Source organism: Aquarana catesbeiana, linkage group LG01, assembly GCF_042186555.1.
Source record: "Aquarana catesbeiana isolate 2022-GZ linkage group LG01, ASM4218655v1, whole genome shotgun sequence".
In the NCBI taxonomy this organism is placed as follows: Eukaryota; Metazoa; Chordata; class Amphibia; order Anura; family Ranidae; genus Aquarana; species Aquarana catesbeiana.
This window is the reverse complement of record NC_133324.1, coordinates 366,165,172-366,187,011: the sequence shown is the minus strand read 5'-3', so window position 1 is coordinate 366,187,011 and position 21,840 is coordinate 366,165,172. Positions and strand designations below refer to the sequence as shown.

The following is a 21,840-nucleotide window of genomic DNA, read 5'->3' as shown; positions in this document are numbered from 1 at the left end:
TAAAGAGCTACCAAACGGTTGGCGCTACATAAATCCTGAATAATAATCAATAATAAGTGATCTACTTCTCATCCAGTACCCAACCTAGCAGAGATTGATTCCTAGTCTCTCAAATGCGTATGAGTGGGTGAGGACTTCACACATACATTTGGTAAACTGAAGGAATCGAATGCCGCGTTCACGGTCTGACTTTTCAGCTACAAAAGTCCAACAGACTTTCGATGGACTTTCTAACGACCGGACTTGCCTACACACACGATCACACCAAAGTCCGACGGATTTGTACGTGATGACGTACACCGGACTAAAATTAAGAAGTTGATAGCCAATAGCTGCCCTAGCGTCGTTTTTTGTCCGTCGGACTAGCATACAGACGAGCGGATTTCTGGGTCCGGCGGAGTTACGACGTAAAGATTTGAAGCAAGTTCCAAATCTAAAGTCCGTCAGATTTGCGTCTGGAAAAGTCCGCTAAAGGTCCAGTAGTGGAGCCCACACACGATCGGATTGTCCGCCGGACCAGTCCGGTCGAAAAGTCCGACCGTGTGTACGCGGCATTACTGTACAGAGATTGTACAATTAGATAGCAAATGTGAGTGGCCAGCTTTAGAACCATAGATATGTACGGAATCAGTAACGGTTTAGTCACAGGATTTTTCACATGGTCAGTTAACGTGATGCACCAAAATACGTCTGAGATTATGGTGCATTTTCCATAGGTCATGAGACTCAAAAAAAAATAAATAAATAAATATATATATATATATATATATATATATATATATATATATATATATATATATATATATATATATATATATATATATATATATATATATATATATATATATATATATATATATATATATATATATATATATATATATATATATATATATATATATATATATATATATGCGCAACACGAGTGCATTTTTGATGAGTTTTCAATGCATTTCAATGGGGAGGTGCATTTTGGGTGAATTCTTTTTTTTTTTTTTTTTAACTGACCAAATATGCAGCAAGCAGGATTTTTAACACTTCAAAAAAGGTGCTGATAATGGCTGACAAATTCATATTAAAGTCATAATATTAAATTAAAAAGTAAAAATTAATACATTTATAAAAAAGATATATTTTAAAAAAAACATCCATTTCAGTTTCGGTCAAGTGCATCCTGAATTTTCATTTCAGTGCACCCCTAATACTACAGAAAAGGTAGAATAAAAAGTAAAACATATGATTGATATCACATACAAAACCATGTATTCAAACTTGCCAAGCAAATACATTCAGTATTTATAAACTCAAAAGAGATCTGATCCAGCAAGTTGAAAAGACTTCTATCAGCTGTATATTTCTTACATACTGGATTAGAATGATACATTGTCATTTACCTCAATGAATTAGCTCTTGTTCACACTGGTGCGACTTCAGTAGCACAGAACGGAATGACAAGGGAAATCTCATGGCTGTCAATGGTGTACATTCTAAACAATGCGAACGGTGCGATTTTGGAAAAAGTTTCTGCAGGACTTTGATGCGATTTACAAAGCTACTTGGCCCAATAGACTACACAAATTCGTAACACACAATTGCGCTGTAAATCACACATCGCAGTAGCATGAACTGAGGCTTTTGAGCTGCAATCATCCCCCAGCTCACAGAAATGACATTTCTATTGACACAAGACTTGTCACTCAATAACAATTTACAATGGCGAAAGGAGCATGTAAACGCGCTGACTGAGCTACTAAATATGAGTACGCACGTCACGCACTTTGTAGTATTGGAACAAGCCTTGATAAATCAGCCAAGTATTTTTAGTATGTTTGATGCTGGCAGCTAGAGATGAGTCAAGGTTTGGAAACTTCTACCACTGTGAAGAAGGAACAATGGAGGCTTCCAGCTCTAACAAGGGATTTGGAGGAGACTGCAGAGAAAAAGGGGGAGTAGAAAAACAAGAAGTCCATCTCATGTAACCTTAGATTTTGGTTACCATTCCAAGGACAAGCTGACATTACTTTTTACAATCACTTACACAACTAGGCTGGTACAAGTGACCTTTGTGACACACGGCATGGAGACATGTAGGTGTGGATTTTGGTACTTGGACAAATATTTAACCAATTTCAAACCATACCGGAGATAACCAGACAAATCTACCTTTGAAAGCATTAGGGTCCATTCACACCGTAATGTGCACGTTGACGTGCATTTGCATGCTGCTGTGCGTTTTAAAATGCACTGCAACACTTTTTTTTCCCCCCTTTTAAAATTGCATTAAGCCGTTTTAAAGTAAAAAAATAAAATAAAAACTCAACTCTTTTGACTCATGCGTTTAGGCAAGTTGCATTGCACTGAAAAAAGTAGGCCACGTTCTATTTTTTAAAAATTGTATTTATTTATTAAAATGCTTAACCTACGCAGTCTTACCCAAAGGCCTTGATGCGCTAAACAGAAAGACATTGACATTAAAAGACCTTAAGAAAACCAACGTACCAGCATGGCAATATACAAATGAAAGGCCAGGGAGTCTGTCCATCACACCCCCAATTAAAGTTAGGCGACTCCAAAAGCTTGTATAAAAAGTACAGTTTTCAATTGATTTCGGAATTTCAAAAAGTCATTCTCAAGTCTCAGTTTCAGAGGCAAGGAGTTCCAAAATTCAGCTCCTTGTACTTCACTCGTTCTCCCTCCGCATGTTTTCTTTTTAAATTTTGGAATCTTCAGAATGGCCAAGTTCACCGATCTCAAGGATCGGGTAGGCACATACTTGACAAATTTCTCCTTCAGATACTCTGGGCCATGTCCATGCAATGCCTGTTAAACAAGACATCCAGTTTTGAACAGAACCCGTTCTTTTACGGGCAGCCAATGCAGGGCTTTAATGCTCTGTACACATGAGCGGAACTTGGATGGTTTTTCCGATGGAATTCCGCTTAGCTTGCCTTGCATACACACGGTCACACAAGTTCTCTGAACTTTCGACCGTCAAGAACACGGTGACGTACAACACTACGATGAGCCGAGAAAATGAAGTTCAATGCTTCCGAGCATGCGTAAGAATTTTGCGCATCGGAATTGGTACAGACGATCGGAATTTCCGATTGGAACTTTTCCCGACCAAAAAAAAAAAAAAAAAAATAGAGACCATGCTCTCAATCTTTTGTTGGCTGGAATTCCGCCAGCAAAAGTCCGAAGGAGCATACACACGGGCGAAACTTCCCACCAAAAGCGCTCATCAGACTTTTGCTGGCGGAATTTCCACTCGTGTGTACGGGGTATAAGAGATGGAGTGATGTGGTCACGACGACCAACACCTGTCATTAACCTTGCTGCAGCGTTCTGAATCGTTTTACTTACCTGAGCCCTGGAATTTCCAACAGCAAGGACACGCTGTGCATCTCTCCAGGGTTCTCGGCATTTAATTGGATAGATTGATAGCAGCACAGCCATTGGCTCCCGCTGCTGTCAAGAAAATCCAATGATGCGGGCACCAGGGCAGAGTCCGGCATTCGTATCTATGGACGCCGAATGCTGGACTCGGAAGCGCGCACTCAAGGTAACCCCCTCGGGAGAGCGCTTCTCCTAGGGGGTTATCTGATGTGGGGAGGAGCCGCGAGAGCAGCCGAGGATTGGGGCCACTCTGTGCAATGTGAGCTACACAGTGGAGGTTTTTTTTTTTTAAATAACAAAGCTTTTACAATCACTTTAAAGCGTGAGTCCAATTTTTGGGTGGAACTCTGCTTTAGGCCCGGTTCACACTTGTGTGATTGTGAGAATAATGCGAATCCACTGCGGGTTCCCGCATCGCACCAACGTCCATGTCAGTTCACACTGCCATATGCGAATCGCTGGGGAGTGTCAATATATTGTTAACCCCCAGGTCAGCTTGCATATCGCACGGACAGTTCGGACATGAATCGGATCACATGTGTGTGAACACACATGCGATCCGATTCTGGTCCGAACAGAAAAAAAAAAAAAAAAAAAGGGTCCTGTGCGTGTTTGGACCGAATGCGGTGCGATATCAGCCATACTATCTGTATAGCTGATATCGCATCGTACAGACATCGCATGCAAAGTGAACGGCAGTGCGCTGCGAATCACATGCAATGTCTGGCATCGCACAAGTGTGAACCGGGCCTTAAGGTGAAAGGCCTTAAAGCTTTATAACCACTTTAAAAAGGTGGCCAGATTTTTTTTTTTTTTTTAAATACGTGATTGTATTTGATAGAGGATAAAAAAAAAAAAAAAAAAAAATGATAATTCAAGGTACTCATAAAAATAACCTATTCCTCCGATTCGCCATTCTGTTCAGAGCGATCAGAATAATTTTGATCAATTAGTTCTGCTTTAAATCTATTGATATAACCCAAAAAGTGTCTTTTTGATAAGGCATAGATCTGAGTGCACTATATCCAACTCATTTGCTCAGATGTACGGCTACCAATGTGATGGTCATACACTAAACATCAATCTTATTGTACAATCTCCCCCAGATCCATCAACAGCTATGTAGTGCAAGGCCTGTGATTGGATACAATGTGATTGGACTACTTTGGATTGGTTTGTCCACCTATCACGTAATTTTGGAGATTCTAAAGGCGATTGTAGCGTCAGCTTTAACACAATCCGATCTACAGGCCGATGAGTGTCTATCCCTGGAAATCACACACTAACAGGACAACACTTTTCATCCATAGTGATCTTACCCTCCAGAACCGTCACCGCACCGATCGGTAGGTCGCTGTCCTCGGTCATGCTGGAAAATGAAGGGAGGAGGACGAGGTGTGTGTGTGTGTGTGGGCTGATCGCACTCAGGAGGAAGACGTGTGACAAGCTGGCACCCACCCCGACCACAAAGTCCCAGCACCCATCAACTTTCCTCTGCAGATCACAGGCGATCTCTTCCTCTTCTGATCGGCTCAGTGTCTTCCGCTCCCCGTGCCGAGTCCTTGTCGGTGAATGACAATGATTTGCGACCAGGAAATCCCCTCTTCCTCACCCGGACATCGGGCACGTCACCTAGAAGAGTGGGGGGCCTCCGATCCCCATCAGTCTTATCACAAGAGCCTCTGATCACCGCCGCCCTGCACACACACGTCCAGTTTGTTATGGATCCGAGTGTTGCAAACAAGGAGTCAGGTGGGCGTGGCACAGCGACACACCTCCCTCTTGCTGCCATTAAACCTCTCTATTGGCCCCCGCCCCAGCCGTTGTTGAAAGGAATGCGCGCAGCCGCCAATAGGGAGCGCCGCTAAAGTTTAAATGGCCAGGGTGGGGGCGGAGCTAGTCTCCACCCCCGTTTTAGCAGGCTCAGGACTTGTTCACACGTCTATTATGTGCGGGACATCACTCACATACATACACACAATATAGTCCGCTCATAGGCGTGCGCAGCTTTTTGCATTAGGGTGTGCACCCCAAACCTTAAACACACATACGTGTATGTATGTATGTATGTATATATAAATACATTTTTTTTTTTTTTTTTTTTTTTTTTACACTATATTACCAAAAGTATTGGGACGCCTCCCATTACACGCACATGAACTTTAATGGCATCCCGGTCTTAGTCCGTAGGGTTCAATATTGAGTTGGCCCACACTTTTCAGCTATAACAGCTTCAACTCTTCTGGGAAGGCTGTTCACAAGGTTTAGGAGTGTGTCTATGGTAATGTTTGATCATTCTTCCAGAAACACATTTGTGAGGTCAGGCACTGATGTTGGACGAGAAGGTCTGGCTTACAGTCTCTGCTCTAATGTGAAGACCAGTCAAGTTCCTCCACCCCAAACTCACTCGTTCATGTCTTTATGGACCTTGCTTTGTGCACTGGTTCAAATCATTTAGTGGAGGGGGGATTATGGTGTGGGGTTGTTTTACAGGGGTTGGGCTTGGCCCCTTAGTTCAAGTGAAGAGAACTCTTAAGGCGTCAGCATACCAAGACATTTTGGACAATTTCATGCTCCCAACTTTGTAAGAACAGTTTGGGAATGGTCCCTTCCTGTTCCAACATAACTGCACACCAGTGCACAAAGCAAAGTCCATAGAGACATGGATGAGCAAGGGTGGTGGAAAATAAACTTCAAGTGCAAAAATTCACATTGTAATAACTAAAACATATAGAATTAAATGTAGCAATCTAAAAAAAATAAAAAATTCCAAAGTGCTATAATGATGCAAACCTCCCAACTAAAAAGTTGTTGCAAATATCTGTAGACGGGGTTCCACCATCCCTGCCAAGTCTAATTTTGATGTGTATTATATATGACGTTATAGATCGCCGGTATTGTGGTAATATTGAAGTTTATTGAGATTTCCATACATTAGAGATCCCACCATTATTGTTAAGTTGTTGATTAGTAAGTTAGCGCTACACTTTTTTTTGTGGTGTGGGAACACATAACAGTGCTTAGCGGCAGACCTTTTACTGACACTTTTTTATTATACCTCCAGTAGTTTATTGTAAATAGTAGTGTGGTAATTACCTATTATACTAAAGATTGGCATGTGGCATTAATAAATTTCAACATGTTTCAGTTATGCCCCACCAGGCCATGGACACTGTGCCTGTTTGCTGAGTTCACCTCCCCATCCCTGCACTCAGTGCACTGATGGGAACTCACTGGCAGCACTGATAGGTGACACTGATTGGCAGCACTGATGGCCACTGATAGGTGGCACCGATTTGCACCAATTGGAAGCACTGATAGGCGGCACTGATGGGCATCGTTTGGTGGCACTGATTGACAACACTGATGAGCACTGATAGGTGGCATTGGTTGGCACTGATAGAGAAGAGGGGGAGTTTCACATTGAGCAGATCGCCAGGCTTGTAAGAGCCGCTCAGTGCCTTAAACTGTCATGTAACGTCCCTGCTTGCAGAGACCATCTGTCAATGCCACCTGTAAAAAATTACATTGTTTGTAATTATATAATTAATTTCACCTAGAATACTCAAGGCCAGTATGTACACAGGTCACAATGCTTAAATCTTGAAAAAGGCCATTTGCAAAAAAGCATAAAAAGAACTATATTAAAAGGTGGTTCTAAACTCAGAAGTTTTTTTACCTTAATGCATTTTGTGCAATTCAGATTATTATTATTTAGAATGTAAAGCTCAAAATAATCAATCAGTGTCAGTCCAATGGAGGAAAATATCATCTATGTACCTGTGCCATGATAATACTCCAACCACCTCCAGGTACAGGTTTGCATAAGTACCTTGTACCTAGAAGAAGTTGGAGCCATTGAACATTACCACACTTGGGGAAATTGATCACAACTGGAGCAGACAGAATCTGGAGCAGCTGTGCATGGCAATCAGCTTCTATCTTCAGCTTGTTCAGTTAAGCTTGAAAAATGGAAGCTGGCTGGTTGCCATACACAGCTGCTCCAGTTTTGATAAATTCCTCTCATTGTGCCTTAAAATGAAATCTAGCAAAGATTAAAAAAATAAAAAATTGTGCTCATGTTCAAAATATCTAGTTCATCCAACAAATGGTTATTGTCCTGGCTCCTTGTTCATGAGAAATGGAGAAGTATAGGGCTTCAACATCCAAACCAACTAATATGGCCTCTATCTAGACCAGGGGTCAAGCAACCTTTTTCCACTTAAGGGCCCGATTCAATGAATGTGAATGCATGGAGGGCCGCATTTACCTGCTAATAAGTTACGATAATAATAATCCTAACCTAGTAATAACAGTACAGGTTTACCTCATTTTAAGGTGCTTCACTAATACAAAGCTAGAACTCCCTGAGGGAGCATGTGGCGTCAGCCACCCAAAGGTGGCCGATGCCAGCTTCGCCAGCCAGCATGGTCTGGAGATGGGGTTCCTGTCCCTAGGGATAATGAGATCCCCGTCCCTAGGGGAGATGGGGTCCCACCTCCAGGGTGATGGGGTCTCTGTCCCCAAGGGAGAAGGGGTCCCTGTCCCCAGGGGAGAAGGGGTCCCTAATAGTGTCCCCCCTATTTCAGTGTCCTCTGCCCCCTTCACATAACTCCATAGTGTCCTCTTCCCCCCATAGAAAGTTTCCTGTGCCCCCCAAAGCAGTGTTCTCTGTCCCTTGCACTCCCCCACTGTAGTGTCCTCTGCCTCTTGCACCCCACCCCACTGTAGTGTCCTCTGTCCCCTGCGCCCCACCCTACCCCACTGTAGTATCCTCTGCCCCCAAAGTGTCCTCTGTTCTGTAGTATCTTCTGCCCCCATAGTGTCCTCTGCCCTCTGCCCCCATAGTGCCCTCTGCTCTCATCGTGACCTCTGCCCCACAGTGTCCTTTGCCCCCATAGTGCCATCACCAATCACCTGCTGTTCAATGTAAAAAAGTTAACTTCAGCGGTTCCCACCCCCATCTAGCCCTGTGATATTAGCCACTTGCCGCTGTCCTAGGCAAACACGTCTGCGGGCTGTGACGGGCCGGACAATTAGCGGTGGCGTGCCATGGGTTGCTGACCCCTAAACTAGACCATCAAGTATAATGATTAGATAAGTGATATCCTTTCCAATGGAAGGAAGTTTTTCTAAGTTGAGTTTTAAAGTCCACATACAGACTTGCTGTCTCTGTTGGAGCTCTTCTACCGGTGATGACAGGTCATACTAGTACATCTAAAGAATTTGTATGCACTTTGGGAAGGCTGTAAAAGCTGGGTTTTAGGATAAGCTAGTATTTTTCAAGATTCTCATCCCCATTTGTTCATACTGAATAGGAGGTCCTTACAACATTCACCCCTCCCCCCTTTTTTTATGAGGGTTGTGCTTCAGTAAGATTATCAGATTTATTCTGCTGACAAGAAAGTTTCCCCTAGTCCAAGACAGAGTATACAATATCCTATGGGAGGTGACTAGGATCGCCTCCTACTACTACTATAAAGGGAATGTGGGTGGATTTTTGAGGTAAAGCCACTTCCACTCTGGGTCTAAATGAGACCATAGATTATGCTTGTTTTTAGAAGTGATTATATTAAGGAATTAAGTATTACATATTCTGTATATAAAATACTACAAAGTACTAAATATGAAGATTTTGAAAGAAAAACCCAACTTTTGTATAGCTTGTTATAAGATTTTGTGCAGTATTAAGATCAGTGTTTTAATGGCAAGGTACTTAAAATCACTCACAAGAGGAAACTAAAACATAAGCTCATCTGTTTCCAGTAGTCAAGGGGGCTTCCGGTGTCTGGAATAGGCTCAATGCGTGGCTGTGTTGGTGATAAATCCGCAGCACGTCCTAACCAGGTAACCAGAACCAGCATGGAATGCACAGAAGTGACGTCACGGACAGCAGCGATACATCCGGAGGAACTGTTCAGTGAAAAAAGATGAGCAGACAACCTGTCTGCCCATCTTCGATTGGCTATCGGGGAACTGGAGAAAGTGCAGAGAAGGGCAACCAAACTGATAAGAGGCATAGAGGAGCTCAGCTATGAGGAACGATTAGAGAAACTGAATTTATTCACTCTTGAGAAGAGGAGATTAAGGGGGGATATGATCACCATGTATAAATATATAAGGGGTCCATATAGTGAACTTGGTGCTGAGATCATTCACTTTATGGTCAACACTGAGGACAAGGGAGCACTCTTTACATATAGAGGAAAAGAGATTTCATCTTCAAATATGGAAAGGTTTCTTCACAGCAAGAGCTGTGAAAATCTGGAATAGACTCCCTCCAAAGGTGGTTCTGGCCAGCTCAGTAGATTGCTTTAAGAAAGGCCTGGATTCTTTCCTAAATGTACATAGTATAACTGTGTACTAACATTTATAGTTAAAGTTGATCCAGGGAAAATCTGATTGCCTCTCTGGGATCAGGAAGGAATTGTTTCCCCTGCTGTAGCAAATTGGATCCTGCTTTTCTGGGGGTTTTTTCCTCTGGATCAACTTTGGGTATAGTACTGGGTATATGGGATTGTATGATATTTTTTATTTTTATGGTTGAACTAGATGGACTTGTGTCTTTTTTCAACCTATGTAACTGATAAGGAGGCACTGATGGGCACTTATTTTCAGCACTGGTGGGCACTGTTTGGACTGCCCTCATAAGGACACCAATAATCAGTGCCCTGATTATCAGTGTACATGTCCCTTTTAGAGAAGCCGGTTATCGGCTCTCTTCTCCCTTCCTCATGCTATCAGCATGAGGAAAGGAGTGCCAATAACCAGTTTCTGTCTACATTCAAGATCAGCTGTGATTGGATACAGCTGATCACATGGTAAAGAGCCGCTGATTGGCTCTTTACCTTAATCTGTGATCAGCAGTGTCCTCCAGAAACTGATCACAGAGCACACCGCCCACGCGATCTTGGGGGGCAGTCATATGACTTCCTGTTCCAGGTCATGTGATGTGACAGAGGACTGTCTTTTTCCCTTACAAATGATTGTGCATGCCCCCCTTTGCTTAGGGATACATATATTAGCCAAGAAGGGATGATTGTCAGCAAAGAAGGAGGGTAAGGGAGCCAGGGGAGGAGGAAGCTAAAGCTGGGGAGGGATAGATGTCAGGGTGGATGCCAGAGGAGGTTGCTAGGGAGGCATATGTGTCAGTGATATCAACACAGCAATAATACAGCGCCAATAGTAGACTACCTGGAGAGCTCCAACAAGGCATGCGGTGTGCAACATGTGTATTTACCACACCATATATTATAACATCTTATATACCTGTAGCATGACTTATAAATAAGAGAGGAGGGAGGTAAAAAACACATACCCGTGCAGCTGGACCAACCGTAGCTGGTAGATACAGATCATACTAAAAAAAGAGCAAATAAAGCCCAGCGCTCAGGGTGTTATAAAAATAAACTGCAACAGTCATAAATGAATAAAACTGAGTAGTTTAATACAACCAATAATAGTTATAAAATATCAATAGTAGTTGGTGAATTATAACCTAAGTTATTAAAAATAAGAACCAATATCACAATTGAACCCACAGTAACACAATGTTGTAATGTTATATTGCACTAAATATCAGCATCTGAATATGCACTTGAAATAAAAGACAGTCAGTCTTTAAACAACCGGGAACCAGCACGGGAGATCCATCCAAAACATGCCCCAACAAAGGCAATGGGTAAGCTTTTGAGAGCCGAACAAGGTGCTGAAAAAAAGGTTAAGAAAACTCACACCTTCCTTGCTGGATGTGGGGTCTGGCGCCATGCAGAGCGGCTCCCCAGCTCCAACAAACAGTGTACTGGCCGTGGCGTGGACAGAGCCAATGCTCCGCCGTGAGGAGCGGAGCCTCACCGAGGCTCCGTGACGATGGATGATGACGTCAGCACAGGGGAGCCACCGGAGTGTCAGCTGATAGAAGCAGACCGCTGGCTCTCCAGACTGTGTCTCCACAAGGGTGAAATTCCTCAATAGTGGAAGGTGTCACTACACAGATTCCAATGATGGATCTGAGAGGCTGATCAGGGGAGAAAAGTTGCTGCAGACAGGCTGATGGAACTCACATCTGTCTATACTCCCTACGGCCCCTCAGGATGGAATAAAGCCAATGGTAGATGAATGAAACAAACAGGGGGACTGAACAGGAATAGCCAAACCAGATGGAAGTGGTGGGAAAGAAAAATGCTGCTGGTTGTTGGGACCTTTCACAAAAATGGAGGGATAAATGGATGGATGGATGGATAGACGATCACCGTGACTGGGCTCTGGATAAGACCACTGTCATTGAGTTGCCTTGACGACACGTTTCGCGCATGAGCGCTTTGTCATGACAAAAAAGGGGAAGGGCTGCCCCCTCCTCCCTCTCCTACCCCCTTTTGCCACTCCTGGGCCCCCCTCCTTTTTTCTCTTCTTTCTCTTCCTCCTCTTATCTTCTCCCCCCTGTCCCCATCCATTATCCCAGGCAGCAGACTGGACCTATCTACCCTTGTTCCTACATGCTTTAGTAGTTCCCCCATCCTATACATTTTACAAAAAAAAATGTACAGGGAAAAGGCAACTGCAATCTCCTGATTCTTGTTTATTGACACTGCAGTACCTTTACAGGTCGAGGCTGTCCCACAATCGCGTACATGAAAGCAAAAGTCAGGAAGCTGGGTCAGTACAAAAACAACACAAGAGATATTGCTAACTGGGCATAAGAGTAGGGTGATGACACCTTTTAAAGGTGGCAGTAACAGATGAGCCAATCAGAGTTGCTACTGCAAGTTAGTAAGAGGTGTTGCCTAGCAGGAAGCTCGTCTAACATTGGCTTGTCAGTGCAGGTGTTATGAACAGGTAGGACATCTGTTCTGTTTGACAATCCCAAACACCAACTACAACTGTACGCTTAAACATACAGTATTGTGGAGCTGCTGGTGTTTGGGACTGCCTAAATGTACATATATTATATAGTCCCCTACTATAACCAACAGTTTGTGGTGCTCCAAGTTACATGGCAACTGAGAATGTGCTACATGGTATCCACAATCTAAGACCATTTTTCTTAAATATCCTTGTGAGCAGTTGATTATACCACCAAAATCATCATTAATGACCTAGCTGCATGAACTTCTGTTAAAGCGGGGTTCCACCCAAATTTTGAACAATATCTGTATGTATTCTCTTCCTTGCCTAGATGCTGACATGCCATTTAAAAAAATTTAAATCGCCGTAATTACCTTTTATTTTTCTATTCTTCTTTGCACTTCCTGGTTCTCCTCCCGTGGGAGTAGGCGTGTTTCTAGCCTCTCCCAGACTCCTGGGAGCTAGTCTCAGGCTTCCCAGGATGCCACTGAGCATGTGCAGGAACGAGCGGTGAATGCTGGGAGCACAGCATTCACCACATCCAGGAAATAAATGCTTGTGGGCTTCAAATGCCCACAATGAAGATGGAAACCGCCTGCAGTGAATAATATAAGTTATTCTTTCCGATGAAATCTGACACAGGCAGACATATTACACACAATATGTGAGTATGTAATGCTGAGAAGAAAAGTTTGTGAATGAACCCAAAAAAAAAAAAAAGATAGATAGGTGGACCCCCGCTTTAAGAAATATGAACTGAGTTAACTGAATGGATCCTTCACCAAACAGTGGCCCCTTCATTATATATCTTGATCCTACCATTGGCAAATCATTATTCATGTTGTGCACATTTTGAAACTCTAGACCTCATCATATAGTCCACATGAAAAAACGAGGATGTATTTGTAAAGCAGCTACCTAAAGTCTTGGTGCAACGTTCTAAATGGTGACTACATCATCAGATAATTATGTACAGTATGTATCCTAAAACATGTGAGCATACACTAGCATAGTTGTACTATGATTACGCATATTCAATAACAGATTAACTGCTTATATAACCGAACATTCCGTTCAGCCTGTACAACATGGAAAATTGGTCATAGTATAATATGTATTGCCTTGGATATTCCAACAGTGAGGTCCATGTGACATAATTCACAAATCTTCCCCTCCACTTGAGAATTTTACACGTTGACAAAAAAATGTGTGTTCCCCCATTCCCTGCTATATTTTCCATACTATAAAAAATATATACAGGGAGAGTACTAACTCATGATCAAGGGACTCGAACCTATAGAGTCTCAACTAGATAAAATACCCTGTCAGGTGATAAAACTCGATTATACTCTCCAGTATCTACCAAAAAATCAAAATAAAATAATTGTGTGGATTGACCCATTAAATGATCAATAACTTTTTTATTTTGGCAGTTAATGCTGTAGGTTAGAATGGCTTTCTGCCCTTGATGACCACCTTTGCTGTAGGTCTCCCCACACAGGAAATAGATACTAGAACTGGAAGCAGACCTAAATACCACATCAGGCAATAATATGTTGCATTTTACTACATAAAAGGATCCTTGAATATTTTTTGAGTGTTGTGAAAAGTGGGTTCACATTCTGCTATTATGTGCAGTGCACATGGATTGTGGATTTTCTTCGGGAATATAAAAGCATAATAAAGCAATGTTAAATGATACAAATTCATGATGCAGAGACAAGTCTAGACTTCAGTCTGTTGTCACAAGATGAAATACACCCATACATCTTCAGCATGGAGAGCAAACATACCAAGGGCTCATTTTGGCACTTGGATTCCAGCCTTATATAAAATCATTGTTTACATTAGAGTTTCGCAAGAAAGCGATCCTTGGTTGGAAACACAGGTGCAAGATTAGTAATGCACACTAATTAAAAAGGAAATATGGGCACACTTTCATGCAGTCAAGACTCATTCTGATGGTTGTTTAGGAGGTGTATTTATAAAGCAGTAAATGTGACATTCACCAAAGATTCACGGCAGGTGAATCATTTACCAAAATGTTAAACACAAGCACCAGGAAGATACATCCGCAGTAAATGTTTGGTGAATGTCATATTCATTGCTTTATAAGTATACCCCTAAGGTCCTGTTCACACTTGCGGATTAATGCATCTTAATGTTTATGTGACGGTCTCAATCAAGTTACTATGTGATGCCTTGACCAAGCGAGATCCTCCTTCCCACAATAACTGCAGCTTAATCGCTTGCCAACCCACCGCCGTACATTTACTGCAGCATGTCGGCTCATACAGGCACAATCGTGTACCTGTACAGTGCAGCTTTCATCCAGATCCGCTCGCACGTGTGCATGTGGACCCGGAAGGCTGTGCTGCCATTCTCTGCAGCACAAGCTGATCAACAGGTCCCAGCTGATGATCTATGGCTGGGACCTGCTTATCGGCTGAGCAAATGACAGAAGAGAGCCCTGTGTTGGTAAACAACACAACGTACAGCAGCAATGTGCTGCTTTTTTCTCCCTGCAAAGCAGGGAATAAAAACTAGCATGTTGCTTAGTAAAACACGGTACAGTAAACATTGTTAGGCACACATTATACCCCTTGCTTTCCCTAGATGTTAACCCCTTTCCAGCCCATGTCATTATTACAGTAAGAGTGAATATTATTAGCACTGATCACTGTATTAGTGTCACTGGAGTTGTCAGTGGCAGATAGTCAGTTCCCCCCCCAGCATCAATTAGTGTCAGTTTGCCCACCTCAGTATCACAGTCCTATTATAAGTCGCTGATCACTGCCATTAGTAGTATAAAAAATACATAAATAGAAATTCCAGTATCTATACCATAACCTGTAGACGCTATAACTTTCATGAAAACTAATCAATACACACTTAATGGGATTTTTTTTTTTTTTTTACTAAAGACATGTACCAGAATACATTTTGGCCAAAATGTATGGAAAAAAAAAATATTTTTTTATTGGACATGTTTTATAGCATAAAGTAGAAAAAAAAATTATATATATATATATATATATATATATATATATATCTTCTAGATTGTAAGCTCTAACGAGCAGGGCCCTCTGATCCCTTCTGTATTGAATTGTATTGTAACTGTACTGTCTGCCCTCATGTTGTAAAGTGCTGCGCAAACTGTTGGCGCTATATAAATCCTGTATAATAATATTAATATTATATATATATATATATATATATATATATATATATATATATATATATATTTTTTTTTTTTTGTTTAAATTGTGGGTCTTTTTTTGTTTATTTTTATCGCAAAAAATAAAAACCCAGTGGTGATCAAATACCACCAAAAGAAAGCTCTATTTGTGTAAAAAAAATTATATCAGTTTTGTTTGTGTACAGCATTGCATGACTGCGCAATCGTCAGTTAAAATAGCACAGTGCCTAACTGCAAAAAAACAGTTTGTTCATGAAGGGGGTAAAATCTTCTGGAGCTCAAGTGGTAAAAGTGGAAAGGTTTCAGTAGCAGAGGCAATGGGCAAGGAGAGATGTGGCCAACTCCTGGTGGCAAGCTACAGGTTTGTGATGCAGCAACGACAATGCTGATAGCCACACCCTCTTCAACAATTTTTCATTATACGCTAGTGGAAGCAGGTACAGTCTACATGTGGGTGACAATATTGATCTGAATTCAGGAGCAGTGCAACAGCGTTGTCACCCCATCACTAGAAGCAGCATGAGGTTGACTTTATCGGCAGGTTCAAATATACTTCAAATTACTTTTTTTGTTAATGGAAGACCATTACCATTTTAACTTTTGGTAGCTAATTTGTAATTTTTTGTTAGCTTAAAAAAATCTCTTGTTATTTATTCTCCTCAAACCAGAATCTGTGAGTGTTATGTGTCTTTGGTCAATGGCTACCATAACAGATGTAATCTATACTAGATTGAAACTAGGTCAAACTGTCTACTCACCACTATGAAGTAAAAAACAAAAAGAAAAGGTTTTTTTTTTTTTTTTTTTACAACAAGCAATAGAATGAAAATCTGAGTTTTGCTACAAGTGTTAGGATTTCTTAAAGTGGACTATACTCAAAACATCTTTATTTATTTTGTTTGTTTGTTTTTTTAGTTTTAAGTGCAATGAGGCGTGGTTGGATCTGATGTCAGATCCTTATTGTAAAGTGCCATTCTAGTAAAGAGATTTTATATACGGTACTCATCATGGCCATGACAGACAGGACTCAATCAAAGTAAAAGGTCCTCATCATTGTTTGAGACCAAAATTGAACACGCTCTACATGTGTTCCTCATTACCTAAAGATGCAGTTTTTAGAAAATTTACTTTGGGCTTGTTGACCCTAGCATTGCTTTCTGAAAAGTGATACACATTCAGATTGCTCTACAGAGAGCATTTGACAGGCAGTGAGGAGGTGTTGTATCGCTTCCACAATGCTTGTTTTAACCCCTTGAAGCCTGTACTAGAGCAGGGCACTGCAAGAGCATCACTATTCACTTGAAAGTGATAGGGAGTGTAAATCCTCCCTCTGTATGTGTACACCCCCTGCAGCTAAAGAGGGAGCAATTGGTGGCAGTAAAAAAGCAGCTCAATCATGGGGTTTTACTGCCCCCCAATTGCTAGTGTGAACAAACCTTTTGAGTGCAGCTCTCAGATTTTCTGTGCACCTGGTCCCTTGCTATGTTTAAATTTCAGTGTTCCTTATCAGTGTTTTCTGACACAATCCATCATGCTTCGTTGCTCACCTGGCTCAATTCCCAACCTCCCTACCTGACTGACCTAAGTCTATCAATTGACTGCAATCTTGTCTGTTGTTCAGGTATAGCACTGTGATATCCATGCTGCTGTCCTTTTACATGGACACACCTTTTGGCAGGTGCCATGAGCACACCTGAGGCTCAGAGTCTATGCACAAGCCAGGTTTTCACCAGAGCTCCTGATGGTGGAGATGATTTTCGCTGTGTGATGGTTCCCAGGATCACCCCACCAAAGGGTGAGTGGGAATAAGGAAGGCTATGGTGTGAAGAATGTACACTAAGGGATCCAGCAGAGATTAGTCAGATTCAGGCAGGGGTCAAAGTAGTCACCTTCTTGACCCATTACAGTCTGGCTTTCGCTCGCAGCACTCCACAGAAACTGCCTTACTAAAACTCGCTAACGATTTACAAACTGCTAAAGCAACAGCCAATACTCCATACTCCTACTACTTGACCTCTCTGCGGCCTTCTATACTGTTGATCACCCGCTCCTTCTCAATAAACTACATTCCCTTGGCCTCCGAGATTCTGCTCTATCCTGGTTCTCTGCCTATCTATCACAGCGCTCCTATAGTGTCACCTACAACTCTGTCTCCTCCTCTCCATTGCCCCTTTCTGTGGGGGTCCCCCAAGGCTCTGTTCTTGGACCCCTTCTCTTCTCTATCTACACCTCCTCCCTTGGTTACTTGATAACCGCCCACGGCTTCCAATACCACTTATACGCAGATGACACCCAAATCTATCTGTCTACTCCACACCTCACTCCTTCAGTCTCCTCTCGCATTACTAACTTACTAACTGACATATCAGCATGGATGTCGCACCACTTCCTTAAACTAAACCTCTCTAAAACTGAGCTATTAATATTAAATCAACAATGCAACTATCAGTCCCTCCCCTTACGCCAGGGTACTAGGTGTAATCCTAGACTCTGACTTGTCATTTCAGCCCCAAGTCCAATCATTGTCAAATGTTTGTAGAATTCACCTCCGTAACATCTCTAAAATTCGACCCTTTTTAACAAATGAAACCACCAAGCTCCTCATTCACTACCTTGTTATCTCTCGCCTTGACTATTGCAACTCCCTTTTCACTGGCCTGCCTCTTCATAGGCTATCCCCTCTTCAGTCTATCATGAATGCTGCTGCCAGACTTAGCCACATTACCAACCGCTCAGCGTCTGCCAACCCTCTCCTCCAATCCCTACACTGGCTCCCAATCACCCAGCGAATTAAATTCAAAATACTAACCACAACATACAATGCCATTCACAACTCTGCCCCAAGCTACATCACCAATCTTGCCTACAAATATCACCCAAATCGTCCTCTCCGCTCTTCTCAAGACCTCCTACTCTCAAGCTCTCTCATCTCCTCCTCCCATGCTTGTCTACAGGACTTCTCCAGAGCTTCTCCCATCCTCTGGAACTCGCTACCTCCGCTGGTCCGGCTATCCCCTACTCTTGCTACCTTCAGGCGATCCCTGAAAACTCATCTCTTCAGGAAAGCCTATCACGTCTCCAACTAATCTTCTACCACTTCCATCAGCTCATTCCCCACAGTTACAATCTTTTGTACCACCTGCCCCACCCTATTAGATTGTAAGCTCTTCTGAGCAGGGGCCATCTTAATCCTCTTGTATTTTATTGTATTGTAATTGTATTCACTCCTTTTTATATTGTAAAGCGCTGCGTATACTGTTAGTGCTATATAAATCCTGTATAATAATAATAATAATAATAAGTCAGAAATTAAGCAAGAAGTCAGGTGTCAATCAAGAGAGTAGTCCAATGAATCCAGGTCAGTAACAAAACAGGCAATAGGAAGTATAATATAACTCTTTTACACAAGCACGGTAGCTGACAAGAAGACACAGCACTAGCCACTTTCAGGGCTGATGTGTAAATAAATACCTCTCTGGGCTGGAGGACACACACAGCATTGTTTAAGGGAGAACTGGTTATTCTAGCAAGGATTCTGCAAGCACCACTGAAAGTACTGGCAGGGATTCCGATGGTCCTGGCAGGGATTCTGCTTGTGCTGGTAGAAGTCCTGATAGACTTGCTGGTCCCAGGAATCCTGGAAATACAGAGATGGGAGTTACAGGAGCATGTCCTGGAAATACAGGAGATGGGAGTTACAGGAGCATGTCCTGGAAATAGATGGGCAGTAAAACACGCTCCTAACATGCCCTTAGCCTGCTTACTGACCACATCTTTTCACAAACCAATATTGTTTCCCAAAACTACAATCTGACTTCTTTGATTACAGAAATCATGCATAACATTATCCCTATATGTAGCCTTCTTTTAGAGCACTCCCTATGGCTCGGACTGCCATCTGCAGTCCCATAAGGCCTTCTTATGACATCTTTATTTAGATACATACATTCTTTAGCAGGCCAGTTCATAACAGTAGCATCAGATTTATCTTGTTCATGGGACATGTCCAACAGGAAAGAAGCTGAAATTTCAAGGCAAGCTAATACCTCGTGTGCTCATTTGTACTAGATAAATACAGTGCCTTGGAAAAGTATTCATACCCCTTGAAACTTTCCACATTTTGTCATGTTACAACCAAAAACGTAAATTTATTTTATTGGGATTTTATATGATGGACCAACACAAAGTGGCACATAATTGTGAAGTGGAAAGAAAATGATAAATAATTTTCAAAATTCAAAATGAAAAGTGTGGCGTGCATTTGTATCAATCCCCCCTGAGTCAATACGTTGTAGAACCACCTTTCGCTGCAATTACAGCTACAAGTCTTTTTGGGGATGTCTCTACCAGCTTTTCACATATAGAGTGACAATTTTGCCCATTCTTCTTTGCAAAATAGCTCAAGCTCTGTAAGATTGGATGGAAAGCGTCTGTACAGCAATTTTCAAGTCTTGCCACAGATTCTCTATTGGAATTAGGTCTGGACTTTGACTGGGCCAAACACATTAATATACTTTGATCTAAACCATTCTATTGTAGCTCTGGCTGTATGTTTAGGTCGTTGTCCTGCTGGAAAGTGAACCTCTAGAGTCTTTTGCAGACTCTAACAGGTTTTCTTCTAAGATTGCCCTGTATTTGGCTCCATGCTTCTTCCCATCAACTCTGACCAGCTTCCCTATCCCTGATGAAGAAAAGCATCCCCACAACATGATGCTGCCACCACCATGTTTCACGGTGGGGATGGTATGTTCAGGGTGATGTGCAGTGTTGGTTTTCTGCCACACATAGCGATTTGCCTTTAGGCCTAAAAGTTAAATTTTGGTATAATCTGGCCAGAGCACCTTCTTCCACATGTTAGCTGTGTCCCCCCGCATGGCTTCTTGCAAACTGCAAAACGGGACTTCTTATGGCTTTCTTTCAAGAATGGCTTTCTTCTTGAGACTCTTCCATAAAGGCCAGATTTGTGGAGTGCACAACTAATAGTTGTCCTGTGGGTAGATTCTCCCACCTAAGCTGATGGATCTCTGCAGCTCCTCCAGAGTTACCATGGGCCTCATGGCTGCTTCTCTGATTAATGCTCTCCTTGCCCGGCCTGTCAGTTTAGGTGGACGGCCATGTCTTGGTAGGTTTGCAGTTGTGCCATACTCTTTCCATTTTCGGATGATGGATTGAACATTGCTCCGTGAGAGGTTCAAAGCTTGGGATATTTTTTTTATAACCTAACCCTGCTTTAAACTTTTCCTCAATTTTATCCCTGACCTGTTTGGTGTGTTCCTTGGCCTTCATAAAGCTGTTCACTAAGGTTCTCTAACAAACCTCTAAGGGCTTGACAGAACAGCTGTATTTATACCGAGATTAAATTACAAACAGGTGGACTCCATTTACTAATTAGGTGACTTCTGAAGGCAATTCGCTCCACTAGATTTTAGTTAGGGAATCAGAGTAGAGGGGGCTGAATACAAATGCACGCCACACTTTTCAGATATTTATTTGTAAAAAAATTGGAAAATCATTTATCATTTTCCTTCCACTTCACAATTATGAGCCACTTTGTGTTGGCCTATCACATAAAATCCCAATAAAATTAATTTACGTTTTTGGTTGTAACATGACAAAATGTGGAAAATTTCAAGGAGGTATAAATACTTTTTCAAAGCACTGTACCATCAGAGAGATCAATATTGTAGAACAGACATATCAAATGTCTATAAAACAGTGAAACGTTGTGTCTCTGATTAGACAGATGCCTATGTGTGCATGGACTCATAGGCTAACATGCAGGGGTGTTTAAAGGCAGGGAAAAAAATGCCAGACACCCCTAGGAGCAGCATTAAAAACATCCTGTGTGCATGAAGCCTTAAAAAAGGCTCACTGTGATCATAAGAAGCTAATTATCCAGGAAACTTCAGAGACTGCTGATTGGCTATAAATTGCTATATGCAGTTTAGTGAAAAACATCATCACCACATTCATAGGTTATAAAGGCACTCTGTATATCCTGATTTTAAGCATGTGCACGAGTATGTTAGCACAATCTTTGAATAACTAGGTCAGGGGTGTCCAACCTTTTGACCTCCCTGTGCCACATTGGAAGAGGAGGAATTGTCCTGGGCCACACATAAAATACACTAACGATAAGGATAGCTGAAGACCAGAAAAAGTCGTACAGATCACAAGTTGACGATCAATGATATAGATCAGGGGTCTCCAAACTGCGGCACCTTGCTTGTCTTTATTTGGCCCTTGGGGCACTTTTCCTTCCACTAATACAAGACACTATTCCTCTCACTAACACCAACAATGGGGCAATATTCCTGCTACTGATATCAAAAATGGGGCACTATTTCTCCCATCTATGCCAACAGTGGGGCACTATTCAAACTGACACCAACAATGGGGCA

General features: G+C 42.0%; 1 protein-coding gene across 5 annotated transcripts in view; it reads right to left on the bottom strand.

The window, feature by feature from the left end:
- CDC14B (cell division cycle 14B) overlaps positions 1-21,840 on the bottom strand; it is a 180,899-nt gene that overhangs the window by 91,368 nt on the left and 67,691 nt on the right. The window contains exon 1 of one of the 5 annotated variants that reach the window (XM_073633026.1): positions 4,716-5,430. The exons of the other annotated variants lie outside the window; for them this stretch is intronic. Within the exon in view, the coding sequence (XP_073489127.1) occupies positions 4,716-4,764 (49 nt within the window). The 5' untranslated portion in view covers positions 4,765-5,430. Of the gene's footprint in view, positions 1-4,715; positions 5,431-21,840 lie in introns of those variants that run through there. 5 annotated transcript variants of the gene reach the window in all.